This window comes from Nanorana parkeri, unplaced genomic scaffold (assembly GCF_000935625.1).
Source record: "Nanorana parkeri isolate BGI_ZX_2015 unplaced genomic scaffold, ASM93562v1 scaffold176, whole genome shotgun sequence".
Taxonomy (NCBI): Eukaryota; Metazoa; Chordata; class Amphibia; order Anura; family Dicroglossidae; genus Nanorana; species Nanorana parkeri.
The window spans coordinates 989,149-1,007,099 of record NW_017306444.1 but is presented as its reverse complement, the minus strand read 5'-3'; the positions used below and the strand labels follow the sequence as shown (position 1 = coordinate 1,007,099).

The window sequence follows — 17,951 nt, the reverse complement described above, 5'->3', positions numbered from 1 at the left end:
CCAAGATCCCAAATCTCATGAGAATGCATTTCTGTGTAGGAGCACATTCTTGGGGGAACCATGGTTTTCCGAAGAGGCTGCGCTAAGGCTGACTGTTGATACCAGTTCCTATGTAGTAGGTTGGAAGCCCGGCGTCTAAGGTAAGTATCCGGCGTCCTAAGTAAGTATCTTTTTCTACCGTTATTACTTTTTCTTTGTTTTATTTATTTTTATAGCGTTACATGTGGGCGTGGGGCTATTAAATAGTGGTACCTTGTTTTTTTTAGTGCAAGGTTCACTTTAAAGGAACCCTGTCATGTACATATGATGCCACTGACCTCTGTCTGCAGATGATCAGTGCCTAGCTGTATGCTTTTTTGTGCTCAGTTACCAACCTGGAAAAAGTATGTACATCAGGAGTTATAACTTTACTCTGCCCTTACTTTGCTACACAATTATGCTGTAGCGCAAAGAGGGTGATAAAACCAGGTACCACATCTGCAAATGCACCCAAATCTTTACAGAAACTTTTCTGTAGGTCTGAATAGATAGAAGTCTAAATATTTACTTTGTAGTCATTGTACTCAAAGATCTATGAGTTTCTCAGTACCGTTTAGCCCCACTCACCCTACTGTCACTTCAGTTTTATCTGTGAAAAGGAAACACTAACTTCCTTTTTTGTTACCAAGAAACAAAAATAAGATGTCACAGTCGTTACATAATCTGTTTAAAGGTGGAGTGAACAAAATGTATGATTTCATTTGTTTGCTAATATTTTATTTTCAAAGCTAAGGCTCTTATTAAGCCCAATATCACATGACAATCTTCATATCTTTTGTCTAATGTCTATAGAGCAAACCCTTCTCAGGAGACAAAGTCACTAAACAGGTTAAGCTGGCCACACACGGTTTCTATGATTCAGCCAACATTCCAACCATGAGTGGCCCTGTCGGCACCACCCATCTCAAAAATCTTTGATTTGACAATTAAAGGCGAAGATAGGAAAAATTTTAGCCAAACAGTTATTGCAGCCAATCAGCTGCAGGTACTGTGAGGGTATTCTGATATCTGCGGGTGTCAGTTGTCACAGTACAATAGCCAGCAGGTGAGATTCCTCGGGTTGAACAAGTAAAAACATAAAGAGGATAAACCCATCACGCAGGACATGGTAGTGACACAAATATTACTTAGTTGTGATTGCAAGTTGACGCTAAAATTTAACTAAAGCGAATGGCGCATGCGCGGAGCTCGAAGGAGGAAGTCTGAGTCCTGAGCTCGGCGCCTAGACGGGTCTGACCTACCCCCTCAGCAGCACGAAGCAGCGGGATTTCCCCTACCCACGGGCGGCGATCATTGAAGCGGAAGGAAGCCGGATGGCGGGCGGGACATCAAAACGCAAGGATGCTAAACCCTCGCTGGGCTCGAGGACAGGGGGCGGCACTGCCAGGAAGATGGTGGCGGAAACCGGCAGTCGCTCGAATACATCTGACTTCGGCAGTATAGGAGCCGGGCCAGGCTCACCTCTCCTGGGCGCAGTGAGTACGTGAGTACGGGGTCCCGCAGGGCCCACTCGCCGGCATCCACCTCCTCCTTGATAGAGAGGACGATGGAGGACATATTATTGGCACAGCAGGTATCCAACCCTTCTAGTCCGGATACAGCTGACTGATGTAGATCGATCTGGGACACATGGAAATATCGATCTAATAGCTAAATTCTCAGACATGCTGGAACAGGGCTTAAGTAGAGTGGCTAAACAAATTACATCTGACATATGTACTGATATAAGAGATTTGGGCACTCGTATAGAGGCACTAGAACTTAAACTGGATAAAACAGTGGAGCGGGCCAATCAGAATACGAGGCATATCCTAGATATTCAACAGCAACTAGATGAAGCTATTTCTAAAATTGACGATATGGAAAACAGATCACGGCGTCAGAACTTCCGTATAAGGGGACTCCCTGAATCAGTCACAGATCTTAAGGGGGCTGTATCAACCTTTATCAGAGATCAGATGGCCACCCTAGGGATGTCCTTGTAAAACCGCACTTCTTTAGCATCAAGGAGCAAGTTATGCAAAGCACCAGGGATCAGTCGGGACTTACCATATTGGGACACTCAGTCCAGATTTTTTCAGATATCTCGCCAACTACGATTCAAAAAAGGCGCAATCTGAAGCCATTGCTTCAGGTGTTAATTGCTAAAGGGATCAGATATAGATGGGCATATCCCTTTCGCTTATTATTCTCCTTAAGAAATCAATCATATAATATATCTTCGTATCCGGAAGGAGAAACCTTGTTTTACCAGTTGGGACTGTTACCCGATGCTCCTAAAATTGGGCCCTCTGGCCTCAACAGCTCCCCGGGGGGCAGGTCGGCCGGCCCTCTCTCGCCCCTATGGTATAGGACTGGCAGAGGAGCCTTGCCACCCTCTGCTATTTTGGCGTGAGAGGGCCCGGTAGGGCACTATATGTATTGAGCCTCCACAGAAGGGGATACTCTCCTATGATGAATGTAATTTATAGTATCCTAGGGGTAGAACTGTACATTAGAGAGTCGTATGTTACTCTTAGTACCCAATAGCATAGGGCAATAGAATGAAGGGCGGGAAGATTGACCAACTTGAAGCCCTGGATCCAAGGTTTTTTTGTTGAAAATGAATAAAAGATTTTGAAAGAAAAAAATTTAACTAAAGCCGTTTTTGCTTAATTTTCAAGAAAGTGGGGTAGGATTATGTTTTTATTGATGCCCTGCTGGGGAGATCAACCCTGTCTGTTTGTCCCGGTGATCAAGGTTACTGGTTCTGAAAGGGGTATTAACCATTCCCTACTCTACCTGAAACAAAAAGTAAAACGTTTTGGCTTAAGAAATACTTTAAGAGAGAAGCTAATCTTGTTTTTCTTACCTGTTCATTCTTATGAATCCATAATTGATCCGTAGTAAGAACAGCATAGATTTTTGACTTATAACCTTTGAGCTCCAGATAGCCGAACCTCTGACCGAAGAGAAGACAGCTTGAGCGTGAGCGAGGATTAAACATGCGCTGTTCTTTCACCTTGTTTTGGATCGTTGAGCACCATTCACTTCTTTGAGCTAAGGAATTCACATATTGGCAGAAGTTAAATCATTTATAAAACCATTCTTGCTTTCAGTTGACAACAAAATGTTATCTAGTTATAGATGTGCTTAAAGTGAAATTAAAGTCAAAAGGATTTTAAGCTATTTCAAATTCGAATGAAATCACTTACAATGGATGCTGCTTTATAAAAGTTTTAGTTTCCTGGAGAATGAGCTGGTCTCCTGAGCACTGGTCATGACTTCCTGTTTTAGAGTGACTCCTTTATCAAGCAGAGTCTCCACAAACACACAGACACAGCAAATCAAGCTTTTTCCCTCCCCCCTGGGCCCCTCTCCTCCCTTCTCCCTCCTCCTTTCCCCGTGCCAGTAGATGAACAGTTGGTGGAGTCTGCTCTGTCCCTTGTGATTTTGTACTGGACAGGAAGTTCAGGAAAGCTACCCATGTTAACCAGTTGACATCCGCTATAGAGCCGCTGATCGGTTGTATGTGAAACAGCCGTTAACGGCTGTAGTAACAAGCGGGTCTTTCCTGCCCGGGGGCGCGCGCGAGCAGGAAAAAATGCCGTCTGGTGACGGCAACCCGCAGATAGGAGTCAGCCGTCCGTCCGTTTTTTTCTTAACGGGCGGACGGCAAGAGGTTAAGTAAGCACAGTGTAGGATCAATTGTGGAAAAGTACATGCATGTTATTACATTTTCCAGCAATCTTCCAGCAATCAAAAATCTTCCAGCAATTTAAATTATTAAATTGCTGGAAGATGTTGTGGTACTGGATCGAGAGAGAGAGAGAGAGAGATCGGGAGAGAGAGATAGAGATCGAGAGAGAGAGGTTTCAGTAGAGACAATGCCAAGATGCCCTGTAATAGTCACAAATAAAACCATATGTTAAAGCAAAGGCTTACATCAAAAAATTGTTGGCAGTTAGGATTTTATTGCAGAAGTGACTCTGTATGTCTCTTCTGCAATAACAGCTCAATCTCAGTCCGTGTGGGAGCCAGGATGAAGTCATCTGAGGCTGATCAATCAAGATGAGTAATGATTTTGGACCAGGAAGAAGACTAGGGGAATATGTCAGCAAGTGTAGGTAGAGTGTGCATGCTGCATCAATGAAGGAGGGTGCTTTGGGAGGTAAATGTGTCATACTTGCACATTATGGCAAAAGCCCTGGGGGATCTATGCATTAGGTTCCACTTGAATAAGTATACAGGATGATATGGCTCTATAAAAGGAAGCTTTACTTTTCTCTGCATATGACTATATTTGGCAAAGTTAAAACAAATGTTTCAGAAATAGGATATTGGGGACAAATCAATTGTTATCCTGCAACAATACCATGTCATCTTCTTACACTAAGGAGAAACATTTATTTGAATGACATCCAGACATCCTGCTCTGTAGAACAGGAAGTCCTACTTTACTGCTAGTAAAAGTCAGGAAGCAGGAAGTCACTGTGATCTATTGCTGGAAGATTTCAGAAGACAATTACTGAAGTTCAAGATATCTTGTGTCATTGGCTATTAAAGGTACACTCCAGTCAAAATAAAAGTTAAGCCTTAAAAAAGCATATACAGTAATAAATATAGGCTACCTGCTCACGGCTTCAGTTTTTCTTTTTTCTTTTGCTGTTAATCCCACTGCTTTTTAATTCACTTCACTTTAATGTCAACTTCCCCAGAGTGAGAAAAAAAGGCATGTTTAGACCCTCAGCTGCTATAGTTTGAGCTTACACAAGACTAAGGACTCCCTCCATGACCCCATGTGACAGTACCAGGCAAATTACCAACAGTGGCACATGAGAGGAAGGGAAGTGGCTAGCGGAATGAAGGGTGGGTTAGCTAAGTAAATGTGTATATGTGCTTATGTGGGGGGGGGGGACAAATTAACTTGACCCTTTACCCTACAGGTTTACTTTAAAATGGTGAAGAGGGAAGAGGTTCCAAATGTTGAATTGGGAGCAGGATTGGGCTATTTATGGCCATGCTTTCTACTGAAACAGGTAAATATTTTTCCAGTCTTATCTATGAGCTTTATACCCAAATTTAAAGAGATCCTGTCACCAACTTAAAAAAAATTGTAGATAAAACCACAGAAAAGTCTAGGATTTTAAATGCTTAAGTGCAAAATGTTTCCCTTCCATAAAGAATATTTAATGACTTGCAATGTGCATCTGAATTTGTAGAGAACTGACAATCCAAAAAGTGTAAATTCCCTTGCACAGTCCCCTTCCCCCTTACTCTCCTTCTGCGAGTTTCTAATTACTGTCTGAGCTGAACCAGCTCCACCCCCTAACCTCCATGTAACAGCCAAGAAGACAGCAAAGAGGAATACTATAGTGTGTCACTTGAATAACAACTCTAACTCTACTACATCACATTCAAGATAGTGGCATCAAGCAACAGTCTCAGAGCTTTTGAATCGTCTGGTGATAGTCTAATATTGCGCAACATAAAAATTTGCAACTACCACCATTTTATTCTATAGGGTCTTGGCATTCAGAAAATATATAATGTTGGGGGGTTTTAAGTAATTTTCAGGCCTAAAATGTGGAATATAACATGGGTACAAAAAATGAAAAAAAGGCCTCAGTCATGAAGGGGTTAAAGTATTATTTTTGGCAATTATATGAGGTTTATATATTACAAAGAGCAATGCAAATAACCCTGTACAAAGCAGCTGTCCCCTCATTCTGACAACAGTTATACAGATACACACACCCACTGGAGCTTGTTTTGGTTGAAGCATATGAGTATGTTTTCTGAAAACTTAGAGTACACCTACACAGACATATGGAAACTTTGTGTTGAGAGCCCAAACTCTGCAAAATAATTATGCTAGCAAAAAAAAAGTGATGATGATGTATACATTGGGCACATCTTAAAAATACTTAGGCATACCTTCACTCTCAGCTCGGAAGACAAAAATCCTGTGTTTGGTGACCACTTCAAATTTGTTTTCCTTTGTTGAGCGGGCCATTTCAATGGAGGCCAGGGGTATCACACCTTTAGAATATATGTCCTAAAATAGGAAAGAAAAGAGTCAATATTGCTTTCTCCTTATATCAAAAACTAGCCAAGGATTTAGGACAGCTGTCAATGGTAAGAGAAAATTCACACTTTCTTCCCACCACCAGCACACTTTTATAGAATAGTATATGTCACAATACCAATAATCCAACCTAGCCAACATATTTTACCCCAAAAGTCGGAGTCTTGAAAGTCTTTTTTTCTTTTTGGCTAGTGACCAGCAATTCAAATGGCAGTTAATGTAATAGATTAAACATATTTAATACCTTTATTATTATTATTATTATACAGAATTTATATAGTGCCAACAGTTTGCACAGCACTTTACAATATAAGGAAGACATTGCAATCACAATACAATTCAAAAAATTATTTAAAATGTACCTAGACCCAAGAACAAAAATGCAAGATATTAGAGACCTTAGATGTGGTGGCTACATTAGCTTTATTTTTTTCTGGGGTTTTTTCCCTTATTTTCACTTGTCAGGAAAACACTTTCTGTCCTAAGGTGACAATGCTCATTCACTGTACTCTATCTATGAAGGAACAGCCTAGGATGTAAAGTGTGTTAGAACTACAGAACACCTTTTTTTCTCCATAAGGTACTCTGTAGTCCTAACACACATCCTTATAACATTGTTTAATATAACACTACAGAGTGCAGAGGACAACAACTGATTTGTGGCATTATCTTCAGGTTTTTTTGTACTCTTTCAATAGTATATATTTAAAGTGGACCCCCATCACTAAAAATCACATCAGCATGCAGCTCTGCATGTTGATATAAAACCAACTTACATTCATTAGTTTAACAAACACGTTTTTATTTACATATATAACTGGGAAGGTTACATCAGCAGAGCACTGCTGGGAAATCTCATCTGTAATCTCATGGGATCTCAGGGAAAGGCATTTTCCTCCCCTCAGATGACGTGCATGGTCACATGTACTAATCACATGTGCCAGAGTTCCAGTAAGTGAAGGGAAGATTAATCTGCCCTAAGTAAAAATTGCCAATTTTAGAAGACTGGGAAAGAAAAGAGAAATAAGGTATGTAAAGAATGAAAAGCCTGCAATTATCTAAGTGTGTGTTTGTAGATTGTCATTACTAAACATTTCTAATGGTGCCTTTGTTGTTATTTTAAAGATATGGGTAAAGTTTTTCTTTAACAGGCCAAAAGTAAGCAAACAAGTAGTTTATTGTTAGGGTTTACATATACTTTGAATGCACCAATTTACAGATTATTTTTGTTCAATTATACAATTATTTACTCAAACAAAGACTAATACGTTAGTAAAACATCTCCTGATGGTACACTCTATTCTATATGCAACACAACTGAATTTCTTCAATTTCTCTGTTCATTTCTCTCTGAACACCAATGTTTATAGGTCTTCTGATCCATCTTTTATTTCACTATATATTACTTAGAAATATTATTTGGTTTGTCTTCTCTTGTGGAGGGACCATTCCCAGCAATAATTTGTTATTAAATAAAACACATACACTAACTTCTGATTGTCATTGATTTAATAAGGGATCTTTCCATAAAAGTGGCTCTGCCCCAATCTACACTGAAGCAAATCTGTTAGAGGCACCTTACCAAAGGGCTGCTGTAGGGGAATAACGGGCACTTCCAAGTGCCTGCACCTTTCTTTAATTTTGTTACTGAGTAGCTGAGAGTGAGCAGAGCCAGGCTGATGTCCCGGAGAATGGGAGCAAAGCTGCATAGCAGAATGCCCCAGGATTTGTTTATCCAAGGGCATTCAAATGGAAAATGAAAGTAAAGACATTTTGGGTGTCTGCTATTGCATCACAGCAGGGTGTCCACCAGCACCACATCCTCCCTTTTTTAAAAATATCTTAACTCCACCATAATTTGGTTGAACTCCTGCTCACATAGCTGAATTAAAGGAACACATGTAGACTATGCACATAGAAAAGCATCAAGTTTACTGCTTAGAATTGCTAGTCTGGACAAAAATTAGTATTTTAATACCAGTGATAGTCCCATAAAGTTACCTTATTTCCAGTTCCTATGGCATGGCAATGGGAAACAGAAGAGGCAAGGTTAAAGAAAGAAGGGAAAACATGAATGAAAAAAGAATACACAGAAAGTTTGTATTGTAGCCATTGCACACCTCACTGGCTTGCTGGGCACTGTATTGAATTGGTGGATGCAGACACCATGTAATCATTGGAAAATAAGGACAGCAACGGGCATCAAAAGCCGACATTTTGTGACCTCGCTGGATCCCTTTCTGCCTTGGGAAAGAAATCCCGCGAGGTCCCAAAACATCAACTTTACGTAAATAAAGGACAAAATTATCCTAGTTCTAGGTGTGCTTATGAAGATCCTTATTTTCCTATGAAAAGGAATATAGGCATTTGTATAGGACAGTAAGGAATGTTGGATTCTGTTTATATGAGGTTCATTATGACAGTGGTTCAGGTGCCATACATTGATGTCTGTGGGAACTTAAAAAGAACCGAGCAAAAAAAAAGACACTGCATGGATTTCAGATGAAATATACTAAACTGGAGTTCTTAAAGCTTGGAAGGGAAGCTGTTTAGTATCATATCATACTAATGCTAAAGAAGATGAAGAATGAAGAGGGACAATTTATGTTTACAACAAAGCAGCTGGAGCTACAGTGGTACTACTTGAAACATACACAGAACTGTGCAATAAGTGCATCAATTTGTGAAATTCATGGAAGAGTAGCCACACCTGCTTTTAAAGCCATGCCCCTTTACAAACAAGGCACAGCCCCTGATTTGCATCATATTATTTATATTGCAATGCTACGCCTAATACCTAGAGAGCCATCCTTCCTTTTATTCCTGCATGTGAAAGTTCACATCAAAATGAAACATCAAATGAACTGCTTACCTTATCACTACTGAAATACATCAGATTATTTCCATCAAATTTTACAAATCTTCTCTGGAAAACATAGTTCCTGCAAGAAATAGTAGAAGACACTCATTATTCTTATACGGATGGTTTGCAAGCTTGTGTCTCATAATTCATTAATTTTTGGATATGTTTTTAAAATATGTTTTAATGCATTTTTCGGGATCATACATCCTGTGTAAAATTCATGTAAAAATTCATGTAAATCACATGTTACATAGTTAGTCCGGTTGAAAGAGACACAAGTCCATATTAAACATTCTGTCATTAAAAACAGTTCTTGAGCCTCAGAGTTACTTTGCCTAGGCTGAGATAATGTGGCCAGACTGCTAAAGTAGGAGGAAGCATTTTCTAAAGGTGGCCATACATTGTGCGTTTTTTTTACGGAAATAGTGCTAGAACGGTCTTTTGAACGATATTGAAACAGTTTAAGGTATGGTATGATTTTAATTTTTGATATTGTGATCGGTCCGGTTGGAAAAACATTTTCTGACTGAATGATAATCCATTAATTTTTTCGTCAAAAATCTCAGCAAGAGCACAGCACATGAGCAAAAGGAAATGATTTCCGTCGTTCATCAAAAATTGGTTGGTTGGTATGGCTAACAAACTATTTCCAAAATCAAAATTTGTCTACGCTTGATGGGGTATTTCAGCTATAATCAAATGGGAGTTCATGGCATATACAAAATTTTCTGACCGAAAATCTACTAGTGTATGGCTACCTTTAGTCTCCTCTCTCTCAGGGATGAGACTACAACATTGGAATGTTGTGGCTAATCATACTGTGAAAGGTGGAAGCAGGGGCTAAGCTATGCCAGATATCTGTGAAAAAAGCAATGAACAAAGGAGAACAAATCAGGCATCAGGATTTACATCACCTCTGAGCTGCCATCTTAGTCCTGGAAATAAATATTGACCCTGGATGAACAAAGATGAAATCATCCTTTTGGACATAAAAGCAGATGAAGGCATTGCCAGGGGAAGTGCTGTATTTGAGAGGTTGTAAATCCCTGTAAGTGTTATACTTACACATTATGTACCAAGCATGCACTTACCAAGATAAAACTTAGATAATAATTCACTTCAAGATAAGCCTGGTAAAAATGTGTAATAGAGCCTAGAACCCTACCTGCTGTCTGGAAGTAATTAATGTGACATATCCAATGCAATATTTTATATGTGTCTTCTCATTATTTTAGAATTTCCATCATGTTATTAAAATAATTATTTTACTTTCCTCAGCATATTCTTTTATTAACACTTTACATGCTTTTTGGTCTGTCTTCCTTGGATAAAATCTTTCTTTAATAAAAAGTGGATGTTTTATAATGTAAAAAAAATGAAATATTAATAGATGAATTATTCGTATGACAACTAATATTAAAAACTGGAAATGTAACCTACCCTTGTGGGGACAGCTTATCCAGCCATCCAACTAGCACTGGCCTTGACTTGTCATACATGGAAGTGAAGCTAGCGTAGGGTGATATGGTCATGTCCTCTGTTATTTCATCTGGGTACAGGTGAGAGGGGAGGCTGAACCTTTTGTCATCCACTGGAGAGTCCACAGTGGCGTAACCTTCCTGGTCATTGTGCACAATCTGTGTGATTCGCTGTGCTTTCCCATCTTCAACCTCACTCTTCTTCTCCATTGGTGCATCGCCAGAATTCCTATAATAAATCAACACACTCATTTATGGAAGTAGAAGATGCATATAATTATGAAAAAACTGATTACAACAAAAAGTACTAATTTGTATATATAAGCTGCATAACAGATATTGTCAGATTTTGATTTTTGCCTGGATTTCTTCTTTAATCCTTGATATTTCCCTTGTGTTTGGAAAGGTTTTCTTTTTCACCTCTAGATGTATTTAATCCCCTCATTGGAAGCCGATTAATCGATGATTGAAAAAGTTGACAACTTTTTCAATAATCGATTATGTCGATTAGTTGTTGCAGCCCTACATAAAACCTTTTGAAAATTAAATGTTTTGCTGCCTCTTTTATGCTTGCTGTAACAAGCCTCTCCCATATCTTTTTGCAAGTTGGTGGGCAGACAGTTTAAGAAGGGCAGCAATAAATGTGCACTGATTTTCTAAAGCTTAGGCAGGAACACCTTACTTGATATTATACTAGCTCTCACACACCAGAAACACAGTAGTATGTTAACTGTGAGTGGCTTTTATATATACTGTGAGTGGCTTTTATATAGCTTTAGATCATAGGTTATTATTGGACCACTTGAGGCATCATGACCATGATGGGACTTCTTTCTATGTACAAGGTCTTATACCAAAGAGGTTACAACACCTCTGGTGAGCAATTTAATTTCTTTCTTTCCTTCTTTGTCCTCACTATGGCTTTCGTTAAGAAAAACAATGACAACCTTGTCAGCACCATCTAGAGGCACTAGTGCCACGTGAATGGTATCTGTCCAGCATGTATAATTGAACCCCATGCTGTCAGTTTGGCATGGGTAAGGAATTATACATTTCTTTCATTCAGCCTCTAAATTAGAGAAATTATAATCATTAAGCAGCTTTAGAATTATTAAGAGAACGTAATAGACCCAGTTTAAACTTCATGATTTCTTAAAATGAAGCTAGCTTTATAAATAAAATACCCCCAAAATTCACCCTCCACCCACCTCATGACATAAATCATCATAAACACAGACCTAAGATCATACATGTCTGTGATCCTTAATTTACCCTCGTTCTAGGTGGTGGGTCGCCTACTACTTCATATGTGCTAACACTATCATAGACTACCAAAGGTGTTTCCGTGTCTGCCTATCTGCTTGTCTGCAGGTATTCCAGTATACGGTACTCTATGACAGAACCTTATGCTTTGTACCAAAAATATTGGGCGACCCTTAGGCTAGAAGCAGAGGAAGATGCTGGATGATCACACTAGGCTGAAGGTCTGTGTCTATGTATAGTTAGACCATGGAGATATGAGGGGGCAATTAGCAATATTTTATTTATAAATTCGGTTTTTATTTAAAACAGGACTTTTTGCATTCTGGGATATTTTAGATCATGCTCTATTGTTCTCTACTATTTATTAGAGATAAGCAGGCACCTCAGTGTGTTCCACTACCTGTACATCCAGGCATTGCATTGCAATAGAGTGTCCATTACTTGTAAAGATATACGGTATATCATATAGACATGCAATCAAGTAATAACACATCTTACCAGGAATGACATCTTTCCTCACCAGGTGTAAACATTGGCATGGTGGAACATGTTCGTATTTTGCCATTCTTGTTATCCTGCGTAATTAAAAAGTATTTCTTAAAACATTTATTTATTTTTTTAAGTTGCAGCCCTGAAAAATTGACAAAATGTAGCTGGCAAAGGTTTAGAGGTCCATGTGATGAAAGATGCCCAGGAACATAACAGAAATTGTGATCTTAGGAGACAGCAAAATACTTTTACAGTGCTGAAGTCTACACTTGATTGCTGCTACTGCCTGTCTAAACGATCCTTTTCTGCACACACAAAATCTCAATTGAGCACCAATTCATTTATGACTTAAACTTGTTTGTCTTTAAGAGAAACTGAACTGTAATTTAAATTTAATTTAAGACCGAAGATTGGGTAAGTAGATCTTTATTTACGCTCCTTAGACAAAATGAGCACTTAGCCCTTAATTTTTGTACAACCTGGAAATCTTCTTTAAATAATGAAGGTATGGTATCTGTCTGTCTGTCTGTCTGTCTGTCTGTCTGTCTGTCTGTCTGTCTGTCTGTCTTAGCAATAATAATGATAACATTTAAAAGACAACCTAATTATTACCTTTGGTTCCTGAGTGTGAGAGATTCGGTTGAAGACGGTTTCACAGTAAGGGTTGATTTCTTCAGCTGTTACTAAAGTAAAACATGTAAAGTAAATACACAGGAAATAATAACAGTTTGTTCAGATATTTCATAACACCCTGCTTCATATGAGCGTTCTTCTACAACACAATACTAAAAAAGAAACCACATAGAACACAAAAAATGACTAAAACACATCTAAATAGTAAGTTAAAATGTATTTATAAATATTTTCACACCTTAACACAGGATACACACATTTTTAAAATGAATCCAATCAGAAAAACAAGTGAAGTTTGGGTGAAAGCCATGTGAAAACATTCATAAATAGATCCCTAAATGAGTAGTTTACAAGCATTGTCCATCTACAATTCAATTTTAAGTGCATGGTCATACTAGTTGTAGTGACGGCCTTTATCTGCACTGGATCAATGCCAGTCACTGCAAGGGCACACAGAAGATAATCGCTTTTTTATGTACCCCGTTCACACCACAACGCTGGTGTAATGCGTGGTGTGGAAAAAGGCAGACATGCTGCATTTTTTCACAGCCTAATGGATGGTACTAAAGGCCTCCATACCACAGCGCAACATACTGCCGTGCTGCACGGAGACCCGAATGGAGCGTAGACTGCTAATAATAAAACAAGTAAACATAGCACTGCAATGTAGCAATGTACCACCGTTACACACCAATGCCACCTAGAGTTCACCAGCTGCACGCTAAACTGGACTGTTTTAGCATGCAGCTGGTTTGAACCCACACTTAGTATGTTTCTGTTAGCAATCAGAGGGTTTCCTGAGTGTGGGAGTATGGTATGGGTCTGAGCTTAGGTAACCCATAAAAAGCATCAGTTTTCTGTAAATATCTAAATAAATATACAAATCATGATCTTTCTCTTAAGTGAACCCAAAACAATAAAACAAAATCTGTCCCTTTTGGATTGCATATATCGAAACTTACCTTCTTCCTCTACTTTAATTTTTCTCCTCCTAAAGTAGACTATACACGGTAAGAATTTTGGCCGGTACTTGATGAGCCAGACAAAATTTGCACATTGGGTGCCGCTGTTGTCACACTTCCCCTGATCAGCTGGATGAAGGAGCAGGATAGAAAGTTCTCGGACGGACATAGCTAGCAGCCAATCAGCTGCAAGCTCCATTCGGGTGTTCTGACAGCGGCTTCCTCTATCTACGCTCATAAATGTTAATGGAGAGATCTGTTATATTTTCTTTGTTCAGGTCGCAGGTTGTATACCCAGCTTAACTCTCCCTAATCTAGATGCATACAATGAAAAGTCTCTATTTAGGGTTCAACATCACTAGTTAGTTAATGTGTATCTAAACCGAGCAACAACAATTTAATGTTGTCAAGCTTAACAGTCCTTAGATGTAGCTTGTTTCCTTTTATTCTTTTTGGTAATTCTGAGAATAACACCCTTCCTGCCCTAGGGTTGCTACTCTCGCTCACGCTACTCTATCACTCTACTGTATCTATGGAGAGAGCCAGCCTTTAAAGTAGAACTCCAGGCAGAATTTTTATTAACCCTTGCAGTGGGGCTACCCCTCGCACTGCAAGGGTTAACTGCTCCTTTTAGTCTAGGGAGGAAAATAACAAAGTCATACTCACCTGATCCTCTGAGCCAGCCGGCTGTGACAGTGCTCCCTCCAGCCTGTCTCCTCCTCCTCTCCAGCAATAGTATGTCACTAGTTGTCCGCACGTCCTACACACAGTGTATTGAACGTGATGACTCAGGGACCTTAGACAGCTACTGCCAAGGGGAGAGAGGCTGGAAGTCCGGTCTAAGAGCAAGCTGGCTCGGAGGATCAGGTGAGTATAACTTTTTTATTTTCCTCCCCAGACCAAAACAAGCAGTTAATCCTTGCAGTGCAGGGATAGCCCCACTGCAAAGCTTAAAACAAATTCTGCCTGGAGTTCTTTCAACTGAATATCCCTGCCCCCATATGAACATCATTGGTTCCAGTCACAATATATCTACTACCAAGCATTTAGAGTAAAGAGTAACAAAACTTAGACATCTTACCTAAACTAGAGACGGGTCTTTCTGGAACCACGGGCAATGCAGCTTCCGAAGAACCTGGGCAACTTTAAAACATAATACAATTTAATATAATGATTCATATTATCAGAAACATCAAATAGATTGCTGAACTTTTTGTATATTCTTATCATGTATATACATTCATGTAAAGTGTTTTGTACTTCATTTCTTTCTTTGTTCATTAGTGTCTACAAAATATTTGTTCTTTAATTTTAAAGCTGAACTCCAGTCAAACAACTAAATACACAGATACACTATATCCGAGCTGTTTTAGCTGCCAAAAGGCATACAGTATATATTTATATCCATCCAGACATGAGATTTACACAGCTCTGCCCCACGGCACAGCCTTGACGGGTAGGGCAGGAGACCCACTTTTTCTCTGCTGCAGTTAAGTAACACTGAAGCTGGCCATACACTGTTCTTTTTCTTCGTTTAACCTGCTGGCCGCTGTCAGAATACCCAAACAAAGCAGTCAGCTCCCTGGCTTGTGGCTCTATTCATACGAACATTTTCCGACCATCTTCTTCGATCAGCTGATCAAGGGATGTCGGTTGAAAGGATGCCGACAGCGGCACCCACAGTACGAATTTCAGCCGGTTCATCAAGAACCGGTCTAAATTCACACAGTGTATGACCTTTACATCCCTCAACCTGTGAGTGGACAGTGAAAGAACGCGCATACTGATGAGCTTGTCTCTGTCACTCTCTCTCCCCATCAACATGTCCCTTGTTGGCACATGAGCACTGCAGCATAACTGATTGATTCCTTATGCTGCTTCTCTCTCTCCCAGCAAAAATAATTTTTTTCAATGTATTAATGTATATAGTGCTGCAATCATTTATATCAATTTAGTATCCGCCCCTGGAGTTCACCTTTTAATATAAGAATATTGCATATTAAAAAGGATCTTTCACCTAAATATATCTAGCATCTATCCAGCAGTCCCCTACCCCCTACCTGAAATTTATTTTGATAAACATACAAAAAAAAAACCCAGATTTCCCAGGAAACCACAAGGAGGCTCCATAATGTTGCCTAGACCAGCCTTTCTCAACCAGGAACCCCGGAGTGCCTTCTGGCTTCCTCAGGGGTTCCTTGAAATCTTGGGATAGTAGGATAGGTTTAGCTTTGAATATAAAAATATTGCATATCAAAGAGGATCTTTCACCTAAATATTTCCAGCATATATATATGACAGTCCCCTACCCCCAATCTGAAATGTATTTTTATAAACATACAAAAAAAACCCTCAGATTTTCCAGGAAACCACAGGGAGGCTGAGTAATGTCCCTGTTCCTAGACCAGCCTTTCTCAACCAGTATGCCGTGGCACCCTGGAGTGGCTTCTGGCATCCTCAGGGGTGACTTGAAATCTTGGGATGGTAGGACTCTGATATGAAGGGTGACTGAGGACTCTGATATAAAGAGTGACTGAGGACTCTCATGTGATGGGGGCTTCTAATATAAAGGGGGGGGGGCTCTGATGTAAAAGGGGGGTTCTGATGTTAAGGGGGACTTTGATATAAAGGGGAACCCCACTTGTGTTTTTGTGTGGGGTCCTCCCTTAAAATTCATTACATGTTACACTGGGGTGCCTTGAGATTTTTCATGCTTTTAAAGAGTGCCACAACTGAAAAAAATTGAGAAACACTGGCCTAGACCAGTAGACTGGAAGCCATGTTTTAAGGCACTTAACTTCTACCTTGTATGTTCACAGACAGAAAGTTTAGATTAGGGGGAGAAGAGTTACCATGTAGTTGTTAGTCATAGTTAGATGAAAGGGATCAGTTATAGCTTTAATATTTTGAATTCTTGTTTTAAGCCAGTTGGCTAAACTTTACAACATTTCCATTTTTCATACATTTTCCTTTTCAAGCTCATTGCTTTCAAGCTACAAGCACCAGACTGACTTATCGCAATGGCCCATTCCCTAAAGGGGGGCTCAGTTTCAATCAGACAGGTACTGATCTGTTGTCTCTTTAGGGAATCTATAGAACTCTAATAGTCCTTTATCACATATCAAATGTTTATTTGTAAAACAAAATTGTATAGAAATAGTGAGAAGAATATAAAACAGTTTCAAAACCTTTCTTTGAAAATAAATGAATAAATAAATAGACCCAAAAACTATTACAGTGCCCCTTTAACTTGGAGACTAATTGATATACAAAATCAGAAATAATACATGAAACCACAATCTTTAGTTTTAGATTAATGTTTTTATTTTTTACATTGACAAGGGAAATTGACAATTCTAAAAGATCTAAAAGAAAACAAAAAAAAAAAAAAAAAAAAAAAAAAAAACGAAAGCTGCATTTTAAAGATCAAGGTAAAACTTTTTTGTTATATAAGAAGGTCTTCAGGAATTTAGAAAGTTAACCCTTGCAGTGGGGGCTACCCCTGCACTGCAAGAGATAAGTGCTCATTTTGTCTAGGGAGCAAAAATAAAGATTTATTCACCCGATCCTCAATCCCACCTGGCTACTAGACCTGCAGCCTCGCTCCGGTTGGTATGTCCCTTGGTGTCTTCATGCCTGCCCCTGTAGGCACCCTTCTGTGTGGCATCGCTCGATTAGCTAATCGAAGGAGCAAGCTGAAAAATCTTCGGCCAAACGGAGCTGCAAGCTCTGTTCAAGTATCTTGACAGTGTCGCCTGCTGTCAGACTACATTGCAGAACAGCAATTAATTCCTCCAACCACAAACATAAGCATTGATGGAGGAATCTGTTATATTTTCTTTGTTCAGCCTGCAGGTATGTGTTTACCCAGCTTAATACACTGTATTAGACGTGAAGACGTCATGGATCCTTAGATTACTGGATCTGAGGGGGAGAAGAGGTTGCGGGGAGCAATTGAGCAGCCAGGTGGGATCAAGCATTGGGTGAGTATATTTATTTATTACAGGTATTTATATAGCGCAGATGATTTTACTCGCCGCTTTACATACTACAAATTCAAATCAGGAGCTTACAATGTAAGGTCTCTATTGGACACACATACAGAGCCAATTAAGAGAGGAGCCGATTAACCTTCCAGCATGTCTTTGGAGTGTGGG

The 17,951-nt window shown here is 39.4% G+C and overlaps 1 protein-coding gene across 1 annotated transcript in view; it reads right to left on the bottom strand.

Moving 5' to 3' along the window:
• ARAP3 (ArfGAP with RhoGAP domain, ankyrin repeat and PH domain 3) overlaps nt 1-17,951 on the bottom strand; it is an 89,950-nt gene that overhangs the window by 57,968 nt on the left and 14,031 nt on the right. Inside the window, exons 3-9 of the mRNA XM_018554886.1 lie at nt 14,876-14,937; nt 12,812-12,882; nt 12,209-12,285; nt 10,410-10,676; nt 8,979-9,048; nt 5,956-6,076; nt 2,891-3,078 (exon numbers count right to left, since the gene is read on the bottom strand). Coding sequence (XP_018410388.1) covers nt 2,891-3,078; nt 5,956-6,076; nt 8,979-9,048; nt 10,410-10,676; nt 12,209-12,285; nt 12,812-12,882; nt 14,876-14,937 — 856 coding nt within the window. The remainder of the gene's footprint in view (nt 1-2,890; nt 3,079-5,955; nt 6,077-8,978; nt 9,049-10,409; nt 10,677-12,208; nt 12,286-12,811; nt 12,883-14,875; nt 14,938-17,951) is intronic.